The 21,821-nt window shown below is 38.7% G+C and overlaps 1 protein-coding gene across 3 annotated transcripts in view; it reads left to right on the forward strand.

The window, feature by feature from the left end:
- Positions 1-21,821, forward strand: part of LOC149815452 (pyruvate, phosphate dikinase 2-like) — a 110,491-nt gene that overhangs the window by 10,883 nt on the left and 77,787 nt on the right. For all 3 annotated transcript variants that reach the window (XM_089990109.1, XM_089990108.1, XM_089990110.1), the window contains one exon: positions 91-326. In XM_089990109.1, coding sequence (XP_089846235.1) covers positions 91-326 — 236 coding nt within the window. The remainder of the gene's footprint in view (positions 1-90; positions 327-21,821) is intronic.

Here is a 21,821-nt window from a genome sequence, read left to right on the forward strand (position 1 = left end):
AGCATCACCTTTCATATGTACTGTAGGTTGGCTTGGTTTATTTGTGGATAATAGTTTTTCTTTTTTCTTTTGTATGTTTTTAATTTGCAGACCCAAGAAGACAACTCTATTTGGCTGTTTTAGCTGTTTTTAATTCATGGGATAGCCCTAGAGCAATTAAATACAGGAGCATCAACCAGATAACTGGGTTGAAAGGGACTGCTGTTAATGTGCAGTGCATGGTGTTTGGTAACATGGGAAATACTTCTGGCACTGGTGTACTATTCACAAGGAACCCTAGTACTGGGGAAAAAAAACTCTATGGGGAGTTTCTAATTAATGCACAGGTTTGTTCAGTTGCTTTCTTCTTTGTTTCCTTTTTTTTTTTGCCGCCTGGAGGTGCTGACTGTTTCTTCTTTTTCTTTGCTTTATGATAATGTTTCACTTCCAAATGCCTATGAATTTTCTGTACGAGGGTTCCATATTTCTGGCTATATAATGATGCTGCAATTTTTTCCATAGATATCTCCTCTTTGCAAGCAAAATTATGTTCTCCTTTAGGTCCTCCATGTGCATTCAATATCATTTGAAAGACGTGGATATAGAAAATGTGAAAATTGCAGATTTGGTGGTTGTGAATGTAACAACCCCAACTCATCCTCGTTGAAAAGTGATTTTTTTAAACAATTGCGGAAACCAAAACCCAATGTTCCGAGGCCTCACAGACTTAACAACTTCCAAACCACAAGGGATCTCTACATTGAACCATTCAAACAAAATAAATAACTTTATTAATAAAAAATCGAATATGAGAACAGAAGTAAATTAAAGTTTAAAATCATAAAGCCACATTGTCCAAGAATATTAGTAGTCATGTAGGCTCGTAGGCTTCCTGTGACAGTCGTCCTTATTACTGAGCTTCAGATCTTGTGAAAAACATAGGAAGCACTAGGTACGAATCAAAGATTCCTTATACGAATTCCTCTAAAAATCCAAATAGGCAAGAAAAAGCATAAATCAAATTCATGCAAGTTTTCAGAATAATATAACTACAACAATCTTATAATTCAATTATCATTCAAGCATTTAAAAACAATTATCATACAGTAACAATATCTCACATGAAACAAAATAAGTACAAATACATAAACTAATACAAAAGAGTAGATATGCATGATTCCAATGCATATGCATAAATAACTTATTAAGTTATTATCAGAGTTCTCTTTTGCATGCATGTCCCTATTAAATGCACACAAGTTTAGTTTCACTTTTTATTAAACCCCGCGGATACTCAAAACGGGCATAACAAATTTCTAAAAATCAAGATAGGTTCCCAGTTGTAGCTTACACACAATTTGTATTTTATTATTGAGTTTCACACTTGTTCCTCGACCGATATCAAGAATCAACACCATCCATCAGAATATTAAAAATCAACATCTAATGTAGGGACACCAGGGAAATCAACATCCACTGATGTCATTTTCTTGGTATACCAATAACAACAGTTGTGTCTACAATAGCACCCCTAGGAAAAGTGACGAAAAACTTTTTAAAACCGTAACTGAGAGGTGAACCACCATATCGGGTTCAGGGGCACAATCACACACGTAGTTTTAGTATCTTCACGGTTTTCCCAAAATCACCATCCAGTATTTCCACACTATGGAAGGGACATTTAAGAAGAAAAACATTAATTACATTGTTTATTTCTTTTATTTTTTTATCAAAAGTTAAATTCTTTACAAAAGAATCATTTTGCAAATCAACATGCAAAACACAACACAAGACCTAGTCTACCACAATTTTTAACAGTGCAATTAATTTAAAAGCCAATAATTTCAGAATTGATTTTGCAATGCATAAAACAAACCTTGGAGCAACACATGCTCCTGGCTCACATGACTTACACTGGTTCACATCTGATCACCAATGCATCTTATGCAAAATTCTTAGTAAACATGCACATATACAGTTATTCAAACATGTTCACAATGCACATTCATTCACACACAACAAGAATGTACATATAAAACAATTTACATATGCATATGAACACTTGCTTACAACATGCATTTTGCTTTCATGATTTATCTCATGCATAATATCCAAACATACATGATCATGTTAATGCAACGCTAAAATAACTTTAGAAATTGCGTGTTCATGATATGCACCTTTATGCCAACATAATATTCAATTCCATAAGCATATATAACCAATAAGCACCTTTGCCAATTCGGGCATACTCAGGATATATAACATAACTACCGAGCAATAGATATGCTGCCTCATACACAGGACAATACTAGCATGCTATTGGCAACATGTTTCTTATGCATAAACATGCAGCCAATGGTATTGGATAACAGACAGTCTTGCACAAAAATGTGCAGCACTACCTGCCCTATAGCAACCCACAACTCATAAATATAACACTTAACACCATTATAACAGATCATATGGCAACATTTAAAACCAATTCGATATTCAACTCATATATATATCCTTATTTCCAAATGTAAATAATAAATCATGACATGTATAAGGTACACTTCCATGAAGGTGCATGAGATGCAAAGTATATCACAATCGATGCCTGCTGAGACCCCAATGAGCGCTTACTCAGTATTAGGAAGTGAGTTTCTATTTTTGCATAAACTTGTGGAATTAGGGAATTCCCTTGAGGCGTCAATGGGCCAGGTTCAGGTAGGTCATGGTCGGTCCTAATTCCCTAATCCAACTTTCTTAGTCGGGATTCTGGTTCAAATCAAATTCAAATCAGGCAGGGTTGCTGATACATCATATAAATTTTGTTGCTTTTCTTTAGAAATGTCACTAGAAACTGACCGAATTTTACTAGAATTTAGTTTTAAAGTGAGATATCTGAAATGAAATGGGGATCTTCGAAACACGAGCTTTGATTAACAAGAGCAAGTGTCAAGAATGACACTAAAGCATAACCCTTAAAAAGGGTATAACTGGAAACAAAATAAAAATAAAAATGTATTCTTTATTGATATGAAAAACCAATTGCTTAAGAAGCATTGGAGTAAAATACAAGAGGGGCTGCACCCCTTTATATACACAGCTGAAAGAGGACTCAATAGAGCTGTTGGGCACAGTCCAACAGCTCTATTTAGAGCTGTTGGAATGTGTCAGTCCAACAGCTCTATTAAGAGTTGTTGGACTGTGTCAGTCCAACAGCTCTATTGCTAGTCAAGTCTGGACAGGACTTGACTAGCAACAGTCATTCTAGTTCAAACTGAACTAGATGACATAAAGACAAAAAATAAAAATAAAGGAAAAAAAATACAGAAAAGAAAGAAATTAAAATGTATTTATATATATATATATATAATAATATAATATTATTATATATACATATATGTATAGTTTTACATTTTAACACTCCCCCTCAAACTTACGGTACAATGAGCGAAAGTTTGTCTAAGAGAAAGTGAAATCGGGGAGCAGCGAGAGGCTTTGTAAAGAGGTCTGCTAACTGATATTCTGAAGTGACATATGGCAGATCAATTATCCCGTGTAGATATTCCTCTCTGACGTAGTGACAATCCATTTCGATGTGTTTGGTGCGTTCGTGGAATGTTCTGTTACTGGCAATGTAGATCGCACTTTTGTTGTCACAACACATTTGTGAAGCCTTTGTTGCTTCAACTCCCATGTCAGCAAGCAGTCGTCGGAGCCAAACTACTTCCATGGTCGTGGTTGCCATGGCTCTGTATTCAGCTTCGGTGGATGAGAGAGATACCTTCTGCTGCTTTTTACACCTCCACGAGATTAATGATTCCCCTAAAAAGACACAAAAGCCAGTGGTTGAGTGTCTGTTATTGGGATCACCTCCCCAATCAGCATCAGTATATGCAATTAAATCAAGAGAAGAGGAGGAAGATAAGAAAAGTCCTCGTGAAAGAGAGGACTTGATGTATCTGATAATACGCATGACTGCTCCCATATGAACAGAAGTAGGAGCATGTTGAAATTGACTTGCTGTATGAACAGCATGTGCTATATCTGGTCTGGTAATGGATAGATAGGAAAGTGCCCCGACAAGCTGTCTGTAAGGAGTAGGGTCTGCAAGAAGTTCTCCATCATCAATCTTCATTTTAACATTAACAACTTCTGGAGTGTCAACTTTCTTATCATCAGTAATACCAGACCTGAAAACAATATCAAAAGCAAATTTAGTCTGAGATAATAAATATCCTCTAGGAGAATAAACAACTTCAATGCCTAAAAAATATCTTAACAAGCCCAAATCAGTCATTTCAAAATGAGATTTAAGAAGTGTTTTGATTGTTTCAACTCCCTGTTTATCGCTTTCGGTGATGATCATATCATCCACATAGAGAAGAAGCACAATGATCCCTGCATCAGAATTCTTAATAAACAAAGCAGTGTCAGTTAAACAGAATTGAAAACCAATATCAATCATAACACGACTAAACCTATCATACCAAGCTTTTGGTGCTTGTTTAAGTCCATAAAGAGCTTTTTCTAAGCGAAGGACTTTACCCTTAGGAATACTTAGACCAGGAGGGGGTTCCATATATACTTCTTCAACTAGCTTTCCATTTAAAAAAACATTTTTGACATCCATTTGAAAAATAGACCATTTTTTGATAGAAGCTAAGGCAATTAAGGTTCGGACAGTAGTCATACGAGCCACCGGAGCAAAGGTTTCTTCATAATCAATCCCATATTCTTGGGCATAACCTTTGGCTACTAAACGGGCTTTATATCTTTCAAGAGTACCATCACTCTTGGTTTTAATTTTATAAACCCATCGACATCCTATAGTTTTCTTCCCTGGAGGAAGATCTTGAATATTCCATGTAGAAGCCTTTTCAAGTGCATCTAATTCAACTTTCATGGCTTCTATCCATTTGATATCATTTTTTGCTTGAAAATATGTGGATGGTTCTTCATATGAGTGAATTAATGCAATAACTGCCCTATATGTGGGTGAGAAAGACTCGTATGATACAAACTTTTCTGGAGGCCTCGAGATTCGGGATGATTGTCTAGTTGGAATGTTAGAATATTTCTCAAGTGCACATGGAGTATTAGACTCTTGTCGCCTGGAATATTGAATACTAGTATCTCTATGAACTTCTTCATTTTCAACATTAAGATCAATAATTCTTGGATCATCATCAAAGTTACAATCAAGGTCATATTCATCAGATGTTGATGTTAGATCTAGCAAAAAGGAGTACTCAGTGACGTCTTTTAATTTTCTAAAATCAAAGAAGCTCTCCTTTTCAAGAAAGGAAACATTTCTAGACACATATAGTTTATTATTTTTGAAGTCAAAACATCTATAACCTTTCTGGTTTTCAGCATATCCTAAAAAGGCACAGGGAATCGCACGAGGGGAAAGTTTATCATTTTTGTCAGTAAATATGAAACATTTGCACCCAAATATTCTTAATCTAGAGTAGTCTGGAGAAATGTTCATAAGTTTTTCAATGGGAGTGATATTTTGTAACGAAGAAGATGACATCCTATTAATGAGATAGGTGGCAGTTAAGGCAGCTTCTGCCCAAAAGTCTTTAGGGACTTGATTTGCTATTAATAAAGTTCTAGTGGTTTCTATAATATGGCGATGTTTTCGTTCTGCCAATCCATTTTGTTGAGGTGTATAAGGACAAGATCTTTGATGTGTGATGCCATGCAATTTAAGATAATTTTGAAAATCTGTGGATAAAAACTCTCCCCCTGAATCTGTGCGAAAAATAGTAATATCATTTTGAAATTTGTTTTTAACCATATTATGAAAAGTTTGAAAGTATGAAAATACTTCAGACTTATGTTTGAGAAAGTACATCCACGTATGTCGGGAGAAATCATCGACAAAAATAACATAGTAAACAAATCCTCCTTTAGAAATTACTGGTGCAGGACCCCAAACATCCGAGTGTATTAATTCAAGTGGTCTTGAAGAGAAAAAGGTTCTGTTCTGAAATGGTAATCTTTTCATTTTGCCGAGAATACAATCTTTACAATCAAATGATTCAGAGTTACAAAATTTCCCTAGATTTGGAAAATGTTGGATTTTGGCTATATGTGGGTGACCAAGTCTCTTATGCCACAGTTCCAACTCTATTTTTTGAATATTATAACAAAAAGCTTTCTTCGGCATTTCCAAAAAATCCATGTAATAGAGTCCTCCTTCTCTATGGCCTTCCCCAATCAGCTTGCCTGACTGGCGATCCTGTACCCAACAACCATGAGAAGAAAAAAAAATATTACACCCATAATCAGAAATTTGAGATACAGATAAAAGATTTAAATTTAATTTGGGAACATGTCTAATTTCTGGAATAAAAAAATTTTTTGTTTTATAAATTTTTTCAAAATCTCCTATTCCTTCTATTTCAAGAGAAGTCCCATCAGCAGTAAAGACCTTTGACACACTTGTTTTATTTTTAACACATTTGGATAGACTTTGATTATTTGGGGTCATATGAAAAGATGCACCAGAGTCAAGAAGCCAAGAAATTTTACCTAAATCAGAAAAAGATGAGGCTGCTGCGCCGGTCGAAGCTTCAGATGAGGAAGAGGCACCTTTGATGAGAGGTTGAAGGATCTCCATTAGTTGGGCCAGGGAAACTGGTGCATCCTGATCTTTAGGCTCCGATCCAGCAATTGCAGCTCTTTTTTCTCTCAGCTCCTTAAGTTTGGGACATTGTGGCCTGTAGTGTCCCGGTTCATGACAGTGATGACAAATAACTTTCTTCTTATCATAGTCACCATTTTGTCGGTTAAAGTGAGGAGGCCTATATGATCGAACATGATTCCCTGGTCTAGACACGGCTAAAACGGAATCATCTTCAATTTTTAAAGAACCTTTCCGGAGACGATTTTCTTCTATTGTTAACTCTTCAATAGTTTCAACAATAGAAGAAATTTTTCCCCGGTGAAGTAGGGCCGATTTAGTGGTTTCAAATTCCGGCCTTAATCCAGTGATAAACTGGTAAAAATGTTCAACATCGAGTTGTTTCTGACGAAGCTCGATGTCTTCGGCACAATGCCACTTTGGTTCTAAAAGGGAAAGTTCTTCCCAAAGTTCGGACAACCTATTGTAATATTCACGAATAGTTTTGTCTCCTTGTGTCATCATTCGAACTTTTTCTTGGAGGTTGCACACGTGTGCAATATCTTTAAGGGAATACATATTCTTAAGGTATTCCCATGCCTTATCGGCATGATCAAATTTGGCAAGACTTGAGCATTTTTTAATGTCAACGCTATTGATAAGCCATGACATTATCTTCGCATGAGATATTCTCCATTCTTTCCATTTCTTCTCGTATGAGGCAATAGCCTTGATTTTCTCTTCTTCCGATAGAGGGACGTCTTTATCTCCCTCCTTTTTAGTAAGAGATAGCTTAGGTTCCGAATCGGAACCATCCACAATCCCCCATAAGCCTTTTCCCCATATATGGTGCTTCATGATTGAAGCCCATGTTACATAGTTCGTATCGCTTAGTTTCATAGGCATGATGGTGACTTTATCATTGTCATCCATCGATTACAAGGAGAGAAAGAATAGGGATAGAAGAGAAACAAGAAGGAAAATGAGAAAGAAAGAAAAAAAAAACAATACAACAAGATGTGAAATCTTCTCCAATGAAGTGATAAAACACTTCTCTTCAAGTGGCGAACACTTTTGCAAACGGGCACGGAAACCGAGGCAGCTTTTCCTCAAGATTTAGTACTTCCGCGACTCTGATACCATGAAATGAAATGGGGATCTTCGAAACACGAGCTTTGATTAACAAGAGCAAGTGTCAAGAATGACACTAAAGCATAACCCTTAAAAAGGGTATAACTGGAAACAAAATAAAAATAAAAATGTATTCTTTATTGATATGAAAAACTAATTGCTTAAGAAGCATTGGAGTAAAATACAAGAGGGGCTGCACCCCTTTATATACACAGCTGAAAGAGGACTCAATAGAGCTGTTGGGCACAGTCCAACAGCTCTATTTAGAGCTGTTGGAATGTGTCAGTCCAACAGCTCTATTAAGAGTTGTTGGACTGTGTCAGTCCAACAGCTCTATTGCTAGTCAAGTCTGGACAGGACTTGACTAGCAACAGTCATTCTAGTTCAAACTGAACTAGATGACATAAAGACAAAAAATAAAAATAAAGGAAAAAAAATACAGAAAAGAAAGAAATTAAAATGTATTTATATATATATATATATAATAATATAATATTATTATATATACATATATGTATAGTTTTACATTTTAACAATATCTGCCCATTCCAAAACAAGAATGATGGTATATCAAGTTTCTTTGTTTTGAAAACAAATTTCGTCACAAACAAAATATTGTCATTGTATAGGTATTCTGGCTGTATTTTGCAGGCTCTGCATTTAAATCCAGGTGGCTATAAACGCAAAACAATAAACATGGTCCATACAGGTCCAATGCCCCACCTTGTTGTCTCTTAGTGTCCCAGTTTGATCTTGTGGATAAATTAAACCCTTATCATAACCAGTCATGGTTAAGGTTCTAATTTTATTTGCATCTTTTTTTTTTTCAAATCATAGTATGCAAACTTGAATTTAACCAATTTGGATAGACTGATAAAGTCCATGTTGGAGCCTGATCCAGACAACCTTAATCTCTCATGTTTTGCTACTTTGATAAGTTAAACACGAGAATAAAATCTTTCTTTTGATCAGGAAATGCCTTTCATCATTAGCGTCAAAATCTTTGACAGTAGCCAGGTTCAATCATGTTCAGATCTGTCCACTTGTACGGTCAGACAGATCTCTCCAGATTTGTCCACGTGAACAATGGGATAGATCTGTCCACACGCACGGTGTGGCAGATTTGTCCATATGCGCGGTCCAGATCTGTCCACATGCACGGTGGGACAGATCCGTCCATATGGACAGTAAAACAAATTCAATTATAAGCATGAAATCAGAAAAATCGAATACATACCATGATGGAAATAAATGGCTGATTTAACATTATATATATATCGGCTGAAAAAGAAAGGAAATGATATCATATATATGTGTGTAGATATATATACATAATCAAAGTAATGTTATATATATATATATATATATATATTCTTGTATTTTAAATCAGATTTTTTCCCTTTTTTTTTTCTTTTCCACCAAAAACATTACATAAACCTAATTTAGGCTATTTCTCCCCGTTCGAATCGATAGAAGAACCCAGTGTTATAAAAAACGCACCTTGAGGCACGACCCTCTATGCCTCAAGGTGTAAGCCTGAGGCATAAGGTACAAAAAAAGCTGTCACATGGGTGCGGGTGCGGGTGCGGGGATTCGGCACTTCCAAAAAACCCGGGTGCGGGGATTCGACACTTCTAAAAAACCCGGGTGCGGGGGTGCGGCAGGGGCAAAAATGTAAATATATATATATATATATATATATATATATATAAAGGGGGTCCGGGTGTAATGCCCCAAAATTTTGATTTGTGATTTCGAAAACCTTATCGAAAAACCTTTCAAAGATTTAAAGTTTTAACTTTTAAAAACGACAACGGAAGATATTTAGAAAGGAGCACAAGTCAACAATCCTGAGTACGTTAGCTGAAAAAAAACTATTATTCACATGAACAACAACTTAAAGGAATTGAAGAAATAAGGCAATAGATTAAAATCTGCAGTTTATTACAAAATGAGCATTTTGTTCCAAAGTTCAATAATCTAAAGAAAACTCAAAAAGACTCAGAGTCAAGCCGCCAACAGAAAGGAGATAAATCTTGATCCATATTGCACCACGCCATCGGCCGCCTGTGCAGTCCTACTCCTCACCTGCCCATGAAATGGGTCAGTTTCATAACAAACCAGTAGCTGCACGAACAAATAAGTAGAATGAAAATAAAGCAAGACATTAATGAGATAAACAATTATGATATTTAAACAATCAATACAATTGTAATCTATTCTAACAAGTGTAATATGTGCAAAGAGCTGCTAGTTGAAGCATTTCAAGCAGTGTAAGTCTCAATCATCTACAACTATTCAAGAAGATATCTTTTAAGTTATGATATTAACTGGCCTGTGGGTACGCACAGACGCGAAACGTAGAAACAGCCGAGACCGATCCGGGGGTTTATTATGTCAGGTGTTTTCATTAACCCGGATGGCTGACTGAGTCTGCTTCTAAGGGGACGGTCAGCGACCAAGAGAGTAAATCCCCAAAGGCATTCGTGGCCCATGGATGCATCCAACTTCTGCAGAAGTACTTGGGAGTTACCACCTAGGATAATTTATGGTAATCTCAATTCCCCTAACTCCGATGACTAGGGAAGCCGAGTCTTTTGCCCGTGGGGTGGTTGTTAACAACCTGTCCATCGGAGTTTTTGTACCATCCATCCTCTCCCTTGATGAACCGTGAAGGTCGAATGGGTACGACAGAGGTTTCTTAACCGCCGCCCCATCCTACATGCTCTGGTCTATTAGACCCACTCGAGCATCTTGCCTGTGAAGGCAGATTGTAACGACCCCAACTCATACCTTTGAAAAATGCGAATTTTTTTTTTTCTAAGAGTTGCGGAAAACTTCCCAGAGACCTTGGGTCCCTACAGTTCCAATTTCAGTTGGATAACCACACACCACAAACCAACTTACATTTATCATTCATAACCAACCAACTGAACTCTTTTATTAATGAATCAATAAAAGTCATATTTAATGTCAAAAGTCAAATAGCAATTTGTAAGAAATAAGAAAAACTAAAAGAAAACAAAAGTAGAGCCAGTCTGTCTGTAAGTGAAGCCGTCTGAAGTAAACGTGACCCTCGTATCCCCTTAGAAGCGAGTCGATTTCACTGATCATCTGTGTTTGGGAAAAACCAATAAAATGAGATGGTCAGAAATCCGAAGAATTCTGCGTACAAGTTTCCCTAATGAATCAAATAAGAAAAAAAACATAAATAAGATCCATGTAATATTTTAGAAGGACACAATTATAACCAAATTATAAGGCGATTAATCATTCATGCAACAATAAAATAAACATTAAGCATGAGGGAACACTAAGTAAGTAACAATGATTATAATTTAATCAATAAAGCAATTAAATGCAAAAGAGATCAATATCATGCAATGATCAATATCTAACAATCAAGTGAACAGGTAAACATGCATGAACTAATGTATAGCAAGAATATGCATGATTTATGTGCGATGCATGAACCCTTATTATCTTTCATTTAAGATCCCCTCTTTCCATATGCATGACCTATTAAATGCACACAATCCTTAAGTTACTCTTTTTAACTTATCATTGCCCGCGGATACACCAAACGGGTACAATCCCCGAGGTCAAGTAGGGTTCTCGGGGTAACTTCACACACAATTTGTATTTTGTTACCGGGTTCCAAACTTAGCCCTCGACCGATATCAGGAAACAACACCATCCATCGGAACCTTGGAAAACAACATCCAAAGTCGGGGACACCAGGGAAAACAACATCCACTGGCGCCACTTTCTTGGTATACCAAAACAAACTCACAGTTGTGACTAACACACCACTCCCGGGTAAAGTGGCGGATTCTCTTTAAAACCGTGGCCAGGAGAAGAACCTCAATATCGGGTTCAGGGGCAACAAAACGCACACGGAGTTTTTGTATCCTCACGGTTTCCCCTAAACCGCAACATCCAAGATTCCCACGCTAAAGCAGGGACATCAATGAGAAAGTGAATTACACTATTCTTTATTTTCTTTTATCTGGTTATTAATTCATCTCTCTTACATTTGCAAATTTACATGCAGAATTAATCATATAAGCTTGCACATCAGCATGCTAAGCTTTTCACGGGTCCACAGCCCGTGACAACATAGAACAGTGCGGTAAAACAATAATATCACATTTGATTTGTTGCAATGCATCAAAATAATTAAAACAGAGAACAACTGGTTCTCGAGTCTCACCCAGCCCCTAATGATCCAATTTGATCATTACTACATTCATAAGCAAAAATCATAAAGAGTATGCCATTTATGCATTCTTTTCACATGCTTTTCAATGCGCATTCATGTATGCAAGTTGTGTATGAAGCAAAAATTTCATAGCATACGCATAAATTCATACACCCACGTTATATGCATGTTTTCATGACATGCACATACTCATGTCAAATGCAAGAGTTCATTCATGAATCGATCAAATTAAAACATACAAACAACCATGCCATTTTGACCCTGTAAAAGCATCTAAATTCCATATGGGTCTATGCACAAGTACACTCTCTTACAACAATAATTTAGAACAAGCATTCACTTCCCATGTTTCGCGATGCATATTTATGTACTCAAACTTTTGAGTTATGAACTAGAAAAGCTTCATATGCATGTGATCACATAATCATGCCAATTAAATGCCTCTATTCCTGAATCTTCTCAAATAACCAAGTGAACCATGATGCAATGTACACACATGCATAAGATGCAGCCTTGTGATATTAATTTAATTCAACATATTATGTCAAGTAAATGCATCTGAAAATAATCCATTCTATAGCCTGTAGATGGCTGGTTTAATACAAGAAAGCAAATTCTGGAATTTGCATGCTAAGTGGGTCTTTTGTTTTAGATTCGATCCAACGCAAGGACTATTCCTATTAGACAATTTCCTCCGTAACAGTGCAGCCTGCCATACCCATTACAACAAAAGCAATATGTTAACTGCACCCAACCCAAAATGAAGACACACCGAGCCCAAAAATCATTGTTCAGCCGACATGTAATCAGCTGGGGCTAAGGCCGAAAATGCCCAGCCTAATGCACTCGGCTGAGGCTCCACAACCACTAGGCTCAGCCCCTATTAGCTTCAGGTTTAATTAAATGTCTAAAATGAATAAGCTTTAACAGTTTCTAAACTAAAAATCAAAATTTCAATACATTATTTAGTTAACCAAGACATATCAGAGTTTAAAATGGATGAAATCTCGATTCGTTCTAACAAATCAGGTTCAAATAACTGATTCAGATTGATATAATAAATTTGGAGTAAACTTTATTAACCCCCCCCCAAAATTCCCCGTCAGTATATATAGCCATAACCAGAAGTTCGAAATCAATTTAATTACATGCTTTGAAATATACCCAGTTAATGAAATCTGGAAATTTAGAAAACACCACATGTATCTTAAAATTTTGAACAACTGCCTCAGCCACAACTGGGTCTAGCACACCGCCAGACCCACCCAGCCGACCCAGTTGGCTGGGTCTAGTACACAGCCCATCCGACTTAATACCTGGGCCCTATTCATAAAAATTTATTAACTCTGTTTTTTTTTCTTTTCTATTATTGCTGACAGCATACCAAAATCCCAAAAATTTGCAGAACAGCAGGTATTCTTGCATAACTCAAACATACTCAGGTTTATAAAGTTCATAACTTACGTTCGCCCATGTTTTTGGCTTTATTTCCAGATTTACAAGCATTAATAATCCCTAATATGGGTTTTTCATAAGGATCAGAACTACTAGCCTGCACATTCATAAGAAAGTCAATTTATTTTTATTTTTATGGATCAAACCTCCTGTTTTAATGTAAAAACACCACTACACGAGTATTATTCCGCAATAGCAAAAAAAAAACATGAATACACATGGATTTCATCCATGGATCCTAGAATAAATGCTTGGATTTACTCACCCACATGCTTCCACCCTAAAATACTTCATGGAAATCGAATCCATGTTCGTTTTCCTCACTTAACCCAAAAGAAAAACCCGTACCTTTTTAAGTTTTTTCCGGCGATTGAAGGCTGCAGTCGCGTGGGTAGGGCCGGCTGAAATCACCCCTTGCGGCTGCTGTGACGAGGGTACCTACCGTGGCTGCGGCTTTTCGGCGACCTCCACCTCCCCAAAGCACGCCCACACGAGAGAGAGAGAGAGAGAGAGAGAGAGAGAGAGAGAGAGAGAGAGAGAGAGAGACGAGGGAAGAGGCCCCCTCTCCACTCCCTTTTATGTCCCCCCCCCCCCCCCCCCCTCCATGCCGAGATGGGTGGGGATCGGTTACGCCAGCCGACCCCCCCTTCCTTCCTTTCTGGTAACAGCAAGAATCGTGCCCTAGGCACGATTCTTGCTTTTTCCCCCTTTCTTTAAAACGCTGCAGCCCGATATAGGGTTTTAAAAACCCTATTGGGTTACGGATCCGGGTCGGGTCCGACCCGGGTCCAAGAGTTTTTCTTGCTTTTAAATTAAATTTTATTTTATTTTTTTTCGTTACCTACCTGCTACAGGGGACATGACTCGGGTCCGAACCCGGGACCCGGTGCATATTCACCTGATTATTAGGGTCCACAAGTTTGGACCCGCAACCCATTGCGAAGTGGATCCATAGGCTGGGTCTAAATGGATCCAACTATGGATCCCTTGCATATTTTTATAAATCTTTTTATTGATTTATTAAATTACATATATATATTTTAAATATGATATAATTTACATATGAATCCTGGATCCGAAAGGTGGATCCCAGGTCCATAACACATAAGTTATAAAAAAAATTGTGGTCATTACACGGATGGTCACCATTTATGTGATCTCAGCATTGTGCTAAATGCACGCATCGAGGTTGCTACAACCTCATCATTCAACCATCGTAACCCACATGGGACGTACTTGTCCAAAAGTACGATCGTACCTTCCTAGAGGTACAACTACGATGAGAGGGCAACATAATATTATATGATTGTTTTGGTTCATACACGACATGTATTGCTCTTTAAGCAATTGGCCTGTGAAGGCCGACATTTTCTCATCTATATCAATAAAGTGTTGAGTTCCCACTTCAAGGTTCTCCATGACCTCTCATCAAATTTATACCATACCTGCCTTAAGGTTCAGTTATAATAGTAATTGCAGTGAGTTTCTCTCCAGAAATGAGTCTATTCATTAAGTATGAAATTTCAAAAGGATAAGCATGCAGGACAGACAATCACAAGTCAAGAAGTCCTACAGGTAAACAGGTATACCAATTAAACTACTTGATTCTCTCTAGAATGAGTCTACCCATAGAGTTTACTCTAAACATGTAGTTTCAAAAGAACCAGAACGAGTAAAACATTAACTAGCAATTCATAAATTAAATACTTCTTCAGATAAGCAGGTATGTAAAATAACTATTCTATCTCAGAAATCTTATTTTTATTTTGTTCATACAAACTCTTCGTGCGACTTTCCCCTACCTCGGGATGTCGTGCAGCTGCGTGCGTCTACGAGTGCAGATGATACGAGGCTCAGGCCGCAGAGCCAAAGCGGGGTTCGATGCGAAGTCTGCAAAAGTGTAAGTATTCAGCGCTACGTTAATTATCATGCGAAGAATAGAAGGTCAGGCCTGTCGATCGAAAAAGAGAGAGGCAGCAGGGGTGTGCCCCTGCTGGCCGAAAACAAACAAGTGACAGGGGAGCGAGCCCATGCCTGCCGACAACAGCGGGGCGACAGGGGATGAGCCCCTGTCGAAAAACAGCGAGGCGACAGGGGGGCCAGCCCCTACCGACAACAACGAGGCGACAGGGGGCTTGCCCCTGCCGACAGCAGCGAGGCGGCAGGGGCTCAGCCCCTGCCGACCGCAACGAAACAGCAGGGGCTGAGCCCCTGCCGACAACCACGAAGCGGCAGGGGGGGCAGCCCCTACCGACAACACGAGATGGCAGGGGACCAGCCCCTGCCGGCAGCATCGATGCGGCAGGGAGGCAGCCCCTGCCGATAACCATGAAACGGCAAGGGATGAGCCCCTGCCGCCAGCCAAGAGACGGCAGGGCTAGCCCCTGCCGACAACAACAAGGAGGTAGGGGCCAGCCCCTACCGACAGTCGAGAGGCGGCAGGGGGCCAACCCCTGCCGACAGAGAGAGGGAGAGAGCTCAGAACGGGGGGGTGACAGGGGGACAAGCCCCTGTGTGCTGAGAATCAAGGGGCAGCAGGGGGGTTATCCCCTGCCCTCCCAGAAGCCAAGAGGCGACAGGGGGTGAGCCCCTGCCAGCCCAACAAAATAAAGGGCGACAGGGGCATTGCCCCTGCCAGCCGAGACAGGAAGGCGGCAGGGGCACTACCCCTGCACGCCAAAACCCTAGAGGCAGCGGGGCGAGCCCCTGCCTGCCGGGAAACATGAAGCGGCAGGGGCATTGCCCCTGCCTACAGGTGATCGAGAGGTGGCAGGGGGACTGACCCCTGCCAGAAAGAGAGACCGGGGCGGGGGTGACAAGGAGGGCAACCGACCTCCCGTCGGTTTCCCTATCACCCACAGGGGGTGAGGGGGGGTGTCGCAGGGGCCTCGGTCCCCTGCCGACACTCCGGCAAATTCCTTGAGGGAAAAAGGGAACGACAGGGGCCCCATAGGCCACCTGTCGGGCCCCCGGTGGTCACAGGGGAGGTGGGAGGCCGCGGCAGGGGCTGTGAGCCGCCTGTCGGCCTCCCGATGAGGTGACAGAGAGGGGGGGTGAGGAAGAGAAGAGGGAGGAGAACGGCGTACCTGGGAGGCGGTGGCCGGCGTCGGCGGCGTGCGCAGTAGAGGAGAAGGGGGGATCGTCGCGAGGGGATCGAGGGCGGCGCTGGAGGCGTGCGCAGGGAAGGAGGAGGTCGGCACAAGGGGGGGGCGAAGGGCTTCGAGAGGGAGGCGTGCCTCCCCTCGCCCTCCCACGAGGAACTTAAAGGCCCCAGGGGGCGATGAAAGGGGAAACCTCGGTGGGTTTCCCCAATCCACCCGAAAACGAAGGGGGGGAAAGGGGGTGCGGCGCTCGGGAAGGGGTTTTTCTCAAAAATCCCCTTCTCGAGTCGGGTTATTAAAACCCTAAAGAAAAGGGACCCGGGTCGGGTCCAAAACAAATTTTTTTTTTAATTGCGGGTTTTACACCGGGGGTTCCCCCCGGCGCGGGTCCCGCTGCGCGGTCAGCGGGCGGGGGTCCAAGGGGGCCGCCCCTGGCGGGGGGTTATAGGGGGGCAGCGCCCCCCCCCCCGCCAGAATTTTTTTTTTTAAATTCCACAACCCATTTCATAGGGCAATTTTTAAAAAAAAAAAAAACAAAAAAAATGGACCATCCGCAGCCCATTTCATAGGGCAATTTTTTTTTTTAAAACAAAAAAATGCACCAAAATGACCCTGGGTGTGGTCAACGCACCCAGGGTCAGGTTGACCGCACCCAGTGCCGCACCCGCACTCGCGTCGAGTCGCGTCGACGCGGGTGTGACACTCTGCTAGCCGAGTCCCTGTGACAGAGAAAAGAAGAAGGAAGAAACGCAAGAAGAAGAAGAAGAAGAAGAAGAATTTTCTATTGCTTATTGGTTGTAGGACACTATATTTTTCAATTATATAATTAGTTTTCCAGTTTTGTAATAAGTTTCTTAGTTACTTTTATATGTTAATCTCATATTTTTTAGTACTTATTTGAGATTTTCTATTTCTTATTGGTTGTTACTTCATCAATAAAGCATTTCTTTATTTATTTGTATTTTTAGATATTTTTTTATAATTTTTAAAGTTTTCAATTTTTTTTTTGAGGCTTACGCTTTACGCCTCGCCTCAGTTTTTGGTGGAGTGCCTCGCTATGCCTCAACGCTTTTCACAACACTGGAAGAACCTGTACCTTTGCTCGAAGATGAAAAAGACCGAAAATATACGTCGGATGCCCGGAATGGAAGGAGATCCCTCTCCTTCTTCTTCCTTCCTTCCTCTTTTCCTCTCTTCTCTTTTTTTTTTCTTTCTTTTCCCTTCTTCATTTTCTCTCTCTCTCTCTAGAAAATGAAATCTAGAGAGAGGGGCTAGTTAGACCCTTTTATAAATTTTTTTAGTCTTCTAGAGAGAAGGTAACGTCCCTTCTCGAGTTTCTCACCCATTTGGCTTGGAGATAGAGTTCTACTTTAACCTCTTTTCCACTTTTTAACAAATTTATTACTTTATGTTTTTACTTTTTACTACATGTGAGCTCTTCTAGAATCCCTACATATTAGGTAGAGTTCCACAAATGTAGAACTCTGTCATACCAAAATTAAATTTTCGGAATTAATTAATTTTTAATATTTATTTATTTATTTATTTATTATTAAATAATAAATTTCTAGAAAGTTTCAGAGAGTATCTCACCCCTCTAGGAGTCTTTTTAACATGGATTTTAACTTAATTTAACCTTTATTTTGAATTTAAAACTTTAAATTGATTGAAATTGGATTTCGGATCCTGATCTAAGGTTCAAATACATGCTCAATATCCATATGGACCTCAAATTAGACCAGATCCTAATTAATATGGGTCTTGGACTGGGTCCAGATCCATATTAATTGGGTCAAACAGATTGGATCCGATCTAATCCAATCCAGAACTGGTTACATCAAGGTGGGTCATTTTTGAAAAAATGCGATTTTTGGGCCAACCGTAACTCAAATTGTAATATCACGTATTTTCATACTTAGTTAAATTTGAGATTTTCGAAAAATTGGCTAAGTATAGAAGAAAAATCGGTAGGTTCTCGATTTTAGACCGATGCTTTGGAGTTTGGGCTTGGCCCAAGTCTCATTGTCAAGGCCTAAACGAGCCACTTAAAGTGTGAGAAAAACTTTTATTTTTTACCTTTAAATTCAAGCGAAATTTAGGTTATTTTCGGGCAAATTTTGGAAGTGAAATTTGAATTATATATCGTTGGATGCGTCTCGAAATTCTGAGCGTAACAATATTTTATTCTCTTTGATTCGGGCTAAGGTTGTTCCGAAAATCGCATTTTTTAAAAAATTGAGCAGTTTGTCGGTTCGGATCCGGATTTGGATCGGATTGGATATGATGGATTTAATCCAAATTAATATGGATTTGGAATCTATCCAAGATCCATATTAATTTGGATTTGATCTAGCCAAAGACTCATTTGGATTTTTGGCGATGGATTTGGATCTGGATCCAAATCCTGGCCTAACGAATTTCCAGCTTTAAATTAGAGTTATTTAGTGTTAAGAAGTCTTCTATGTTAGATATTTATTAGCTAATTAATAATGAATTAATTAGTTAATTAATTAATTAATTTCAATTTCGAAATTTGATTTAAGTTTTGGTTTAGGACTCTAAGTAGAGCCCTTAAACTTATGTAAAATCACTTAATAAGTGTCCTAGTTCAATAATATATTTTTTGGACACTTCTAGGTATTTATTTATTTATAATAATAAATAAATAAATAATTTTAATTAATTCCGAGATTATTTTTTTTAGAGTATTTAGGACTCTTAGTAGAGCCCTTAAACACACCTAGAAGCATCTAAGAAGGTTTTAAAAAGCCTATTAAAATGAAACTTTGAAAAAGTCAATACATGGAGGGTTTCAAAATTTTCGAAACTCTAAGAGAGAAGAGAGTTCCAGCTGGGGCTGCACTCTCTTCTCCAGCCCATCTAGAGCTCTATAAATAAGTCCAAAAAAAGGGGAAGAAAGAGAACGAAAAGGAAAAAGCGAGAAAGAGAGAAAAGGAGAGGAAAAGAGAGGAAGAAGACGGTTTCATTCTTCAATCATCCGTCGTTTCCACCATTGTGTTCTTGTTTTCTTTCGATCTTCATGTAAGGTATGAGTTTCTCTTTTGTTTCGAGTGAGAAAAAGAGCATGGATTCACATTTCATGCAATGTTTTAGTGAAAACCATGAGACGTGAGTAAATCTGATTATTTACTCTAAAATCCATGGTTAAAATTAATGTATTTGCATTGTTTTTGAAATTTATTTTGGGAATATATATATATATATATATATATATATATATATTGGATGAGCCATCGATTTAGTGTGTCAGTGTTTCAAAATGATTTCTGTGCAAGTCTATTCACACGTTAAAAACAAAAATTTGTGCTTTGAATTCAAGTTATAACAATATATTAAGTTACATGCTCTTTTTAGTTCTATGCAAAGACACGTTGAAACATGTTTGAGATTTGAAGGTGTGAAGGCATGCTTATTGGGTTTTGAATTTTTCATATGCCTGCTTGTTTAACCTGTAAATCTGAAATTAGTTATCTTGTATGGCTCGGTGTGGAAGGACTGGACCTTGCCTGGTCCAGCCCATCAGCTGGACTAGTGTTGTCTGACAGCGCCATGTCAGGCCCAGCCACGTGACTAGGCTGACATGCTGTTAACACAAACAAACCAATACATGCATGAACAACTGCAAGATTATTTGTTTATACATGCTCACAAAAATGAAATTATGCATATGCATGACTGTTAATGGGTATTCATATGCATACTTAAACATAAAGTCTAAAGTCACATGATTATTTGTAAAACTTGAAAATTTTATAAAATTTTGCAAATTGGGCCTGGATCCAAATTACAGATCCAGGACCCATAAAGGGGTTTTTTCGCGTACATTTACCTCGTAAATTTGATATATACGTATAAGTACAATAATTTTTAATTTATTTAATAATTCAGAGAATGATCATTCAATTAGGGTGCGTAGATGGGTATGGGATCCATATACCGGATCCATGTACATATATATATATTTATATATATCTAAATATATATATATATATGTGTGTGTATAATCATAAATAAATAATATTAATATGGTTTTACACCGGGGGTTCCCCCCGGCGCGGGTCCCGCTGCGCGGTCAGCGGGCGGGGGTCCAAGGGGGCCGCCCCTGGCGGGGGGTTATAGGGGGGCAGCGCCCCCCCCCCCCCCGCCAGAATTTTTTTTTTTAAATTCCACAACCCATTTCATAGGGCAATTTTTAAAAAAAAAAAAAACAAAAAAAATGGACCATCCGCAGCCCATTTCATAGGGCAATTTTTTTTTTTAAAACAAAAAAATGCACCAAAATGACCCTGGGTGTGGTCAACGCACCCAGGGTCAGGTTGACCGCACCCAGTGCCGCACCCGCACTCGCGTCGAGTCGCGTCGACGCGGGTGTGACACTCTGCTAGCCGAGTCCCTGTGACAGAGAAAAGAAGAAGGAAGAAACGCAAGAAGAAGAAGAAGAAGAAGAAGAATTTTCTATTGCTTATTGGTTGTAGGACACTATATTTTTCAATTATATAATTAGTTTTCCAGTTTTGTAATAAGTTTCTTAGTTACTTTTATATGTTAATCTCATATTTTTTAGTACTTATTTGAGATTTTCTATTTCTTATTGGTTGTTACTTCATCAATAAAGCATTTCTTTATTTATTTGTATTTTTAGATATTTTTTTATAATTTTTAAAGTTTTCAATTTTTTTTTTGAGGCTTACGCTTTACGCCTCGCCTCAGTTTTTGGTGGAGTGCCTCGCTATGCCTCAACGCTTTTCACAACACTGGAAGAACCTGTACCTTTGCTCGAAGATGAAAAAGACCGAAAATATACGTCGGATGCCCGGAATGGAAGGAGATCCCTCTCCTTCTTCTTCCTTCCTTCCTCTTTTCCTCTCTTCTCTTTTTTTTTTCTTTCTTTTCCCTTCTTCATTTTCTCTCTCTCTCTCTAGAAAATGAAATCTAGAGAGAGGGGCTAGTTAGACCCTTTTATAAATTTTTTTAGTCTTCTAGAGAGAAGGTAACGTCCCTTCTCGAGTTTCTCACCCATTTGGCTTGGAGATAGAGTTCTACTTTAACCTCTTTTCCACTTTTTAACAAATTTATTACTTTATGTTTTTACTTTTTACTACATGTGAGCTCTTCTAGAATCCCTACATATTAGGTAGAGTTCCACAAATGTAGAACTCTGTCATACCAAAATTAAATTTTCGGAATTAATTAATTTTTAATATTTATTTATTTATTTATTTATTATTAAATAATAAATTTCTAGAAAGTTTCAGAGAGTATCTCACCCCTCTAGGAGTCTTTTTAA

Source organism: Nuphar pumila, chromosome 15 (genome assembly GCF_984573655.1).
Source record: "Nuphar pumila chromosome 15, dmNupPumi1.hap1.1, whole genome shotgun sequence".
Lineage (NCBI taxonomy): Eukaryota > Viridiplantae > Streptophyta > Magnoliopsida > Nymphaeales > Nymphaeaceae > Nuphar > Nuphar pumila.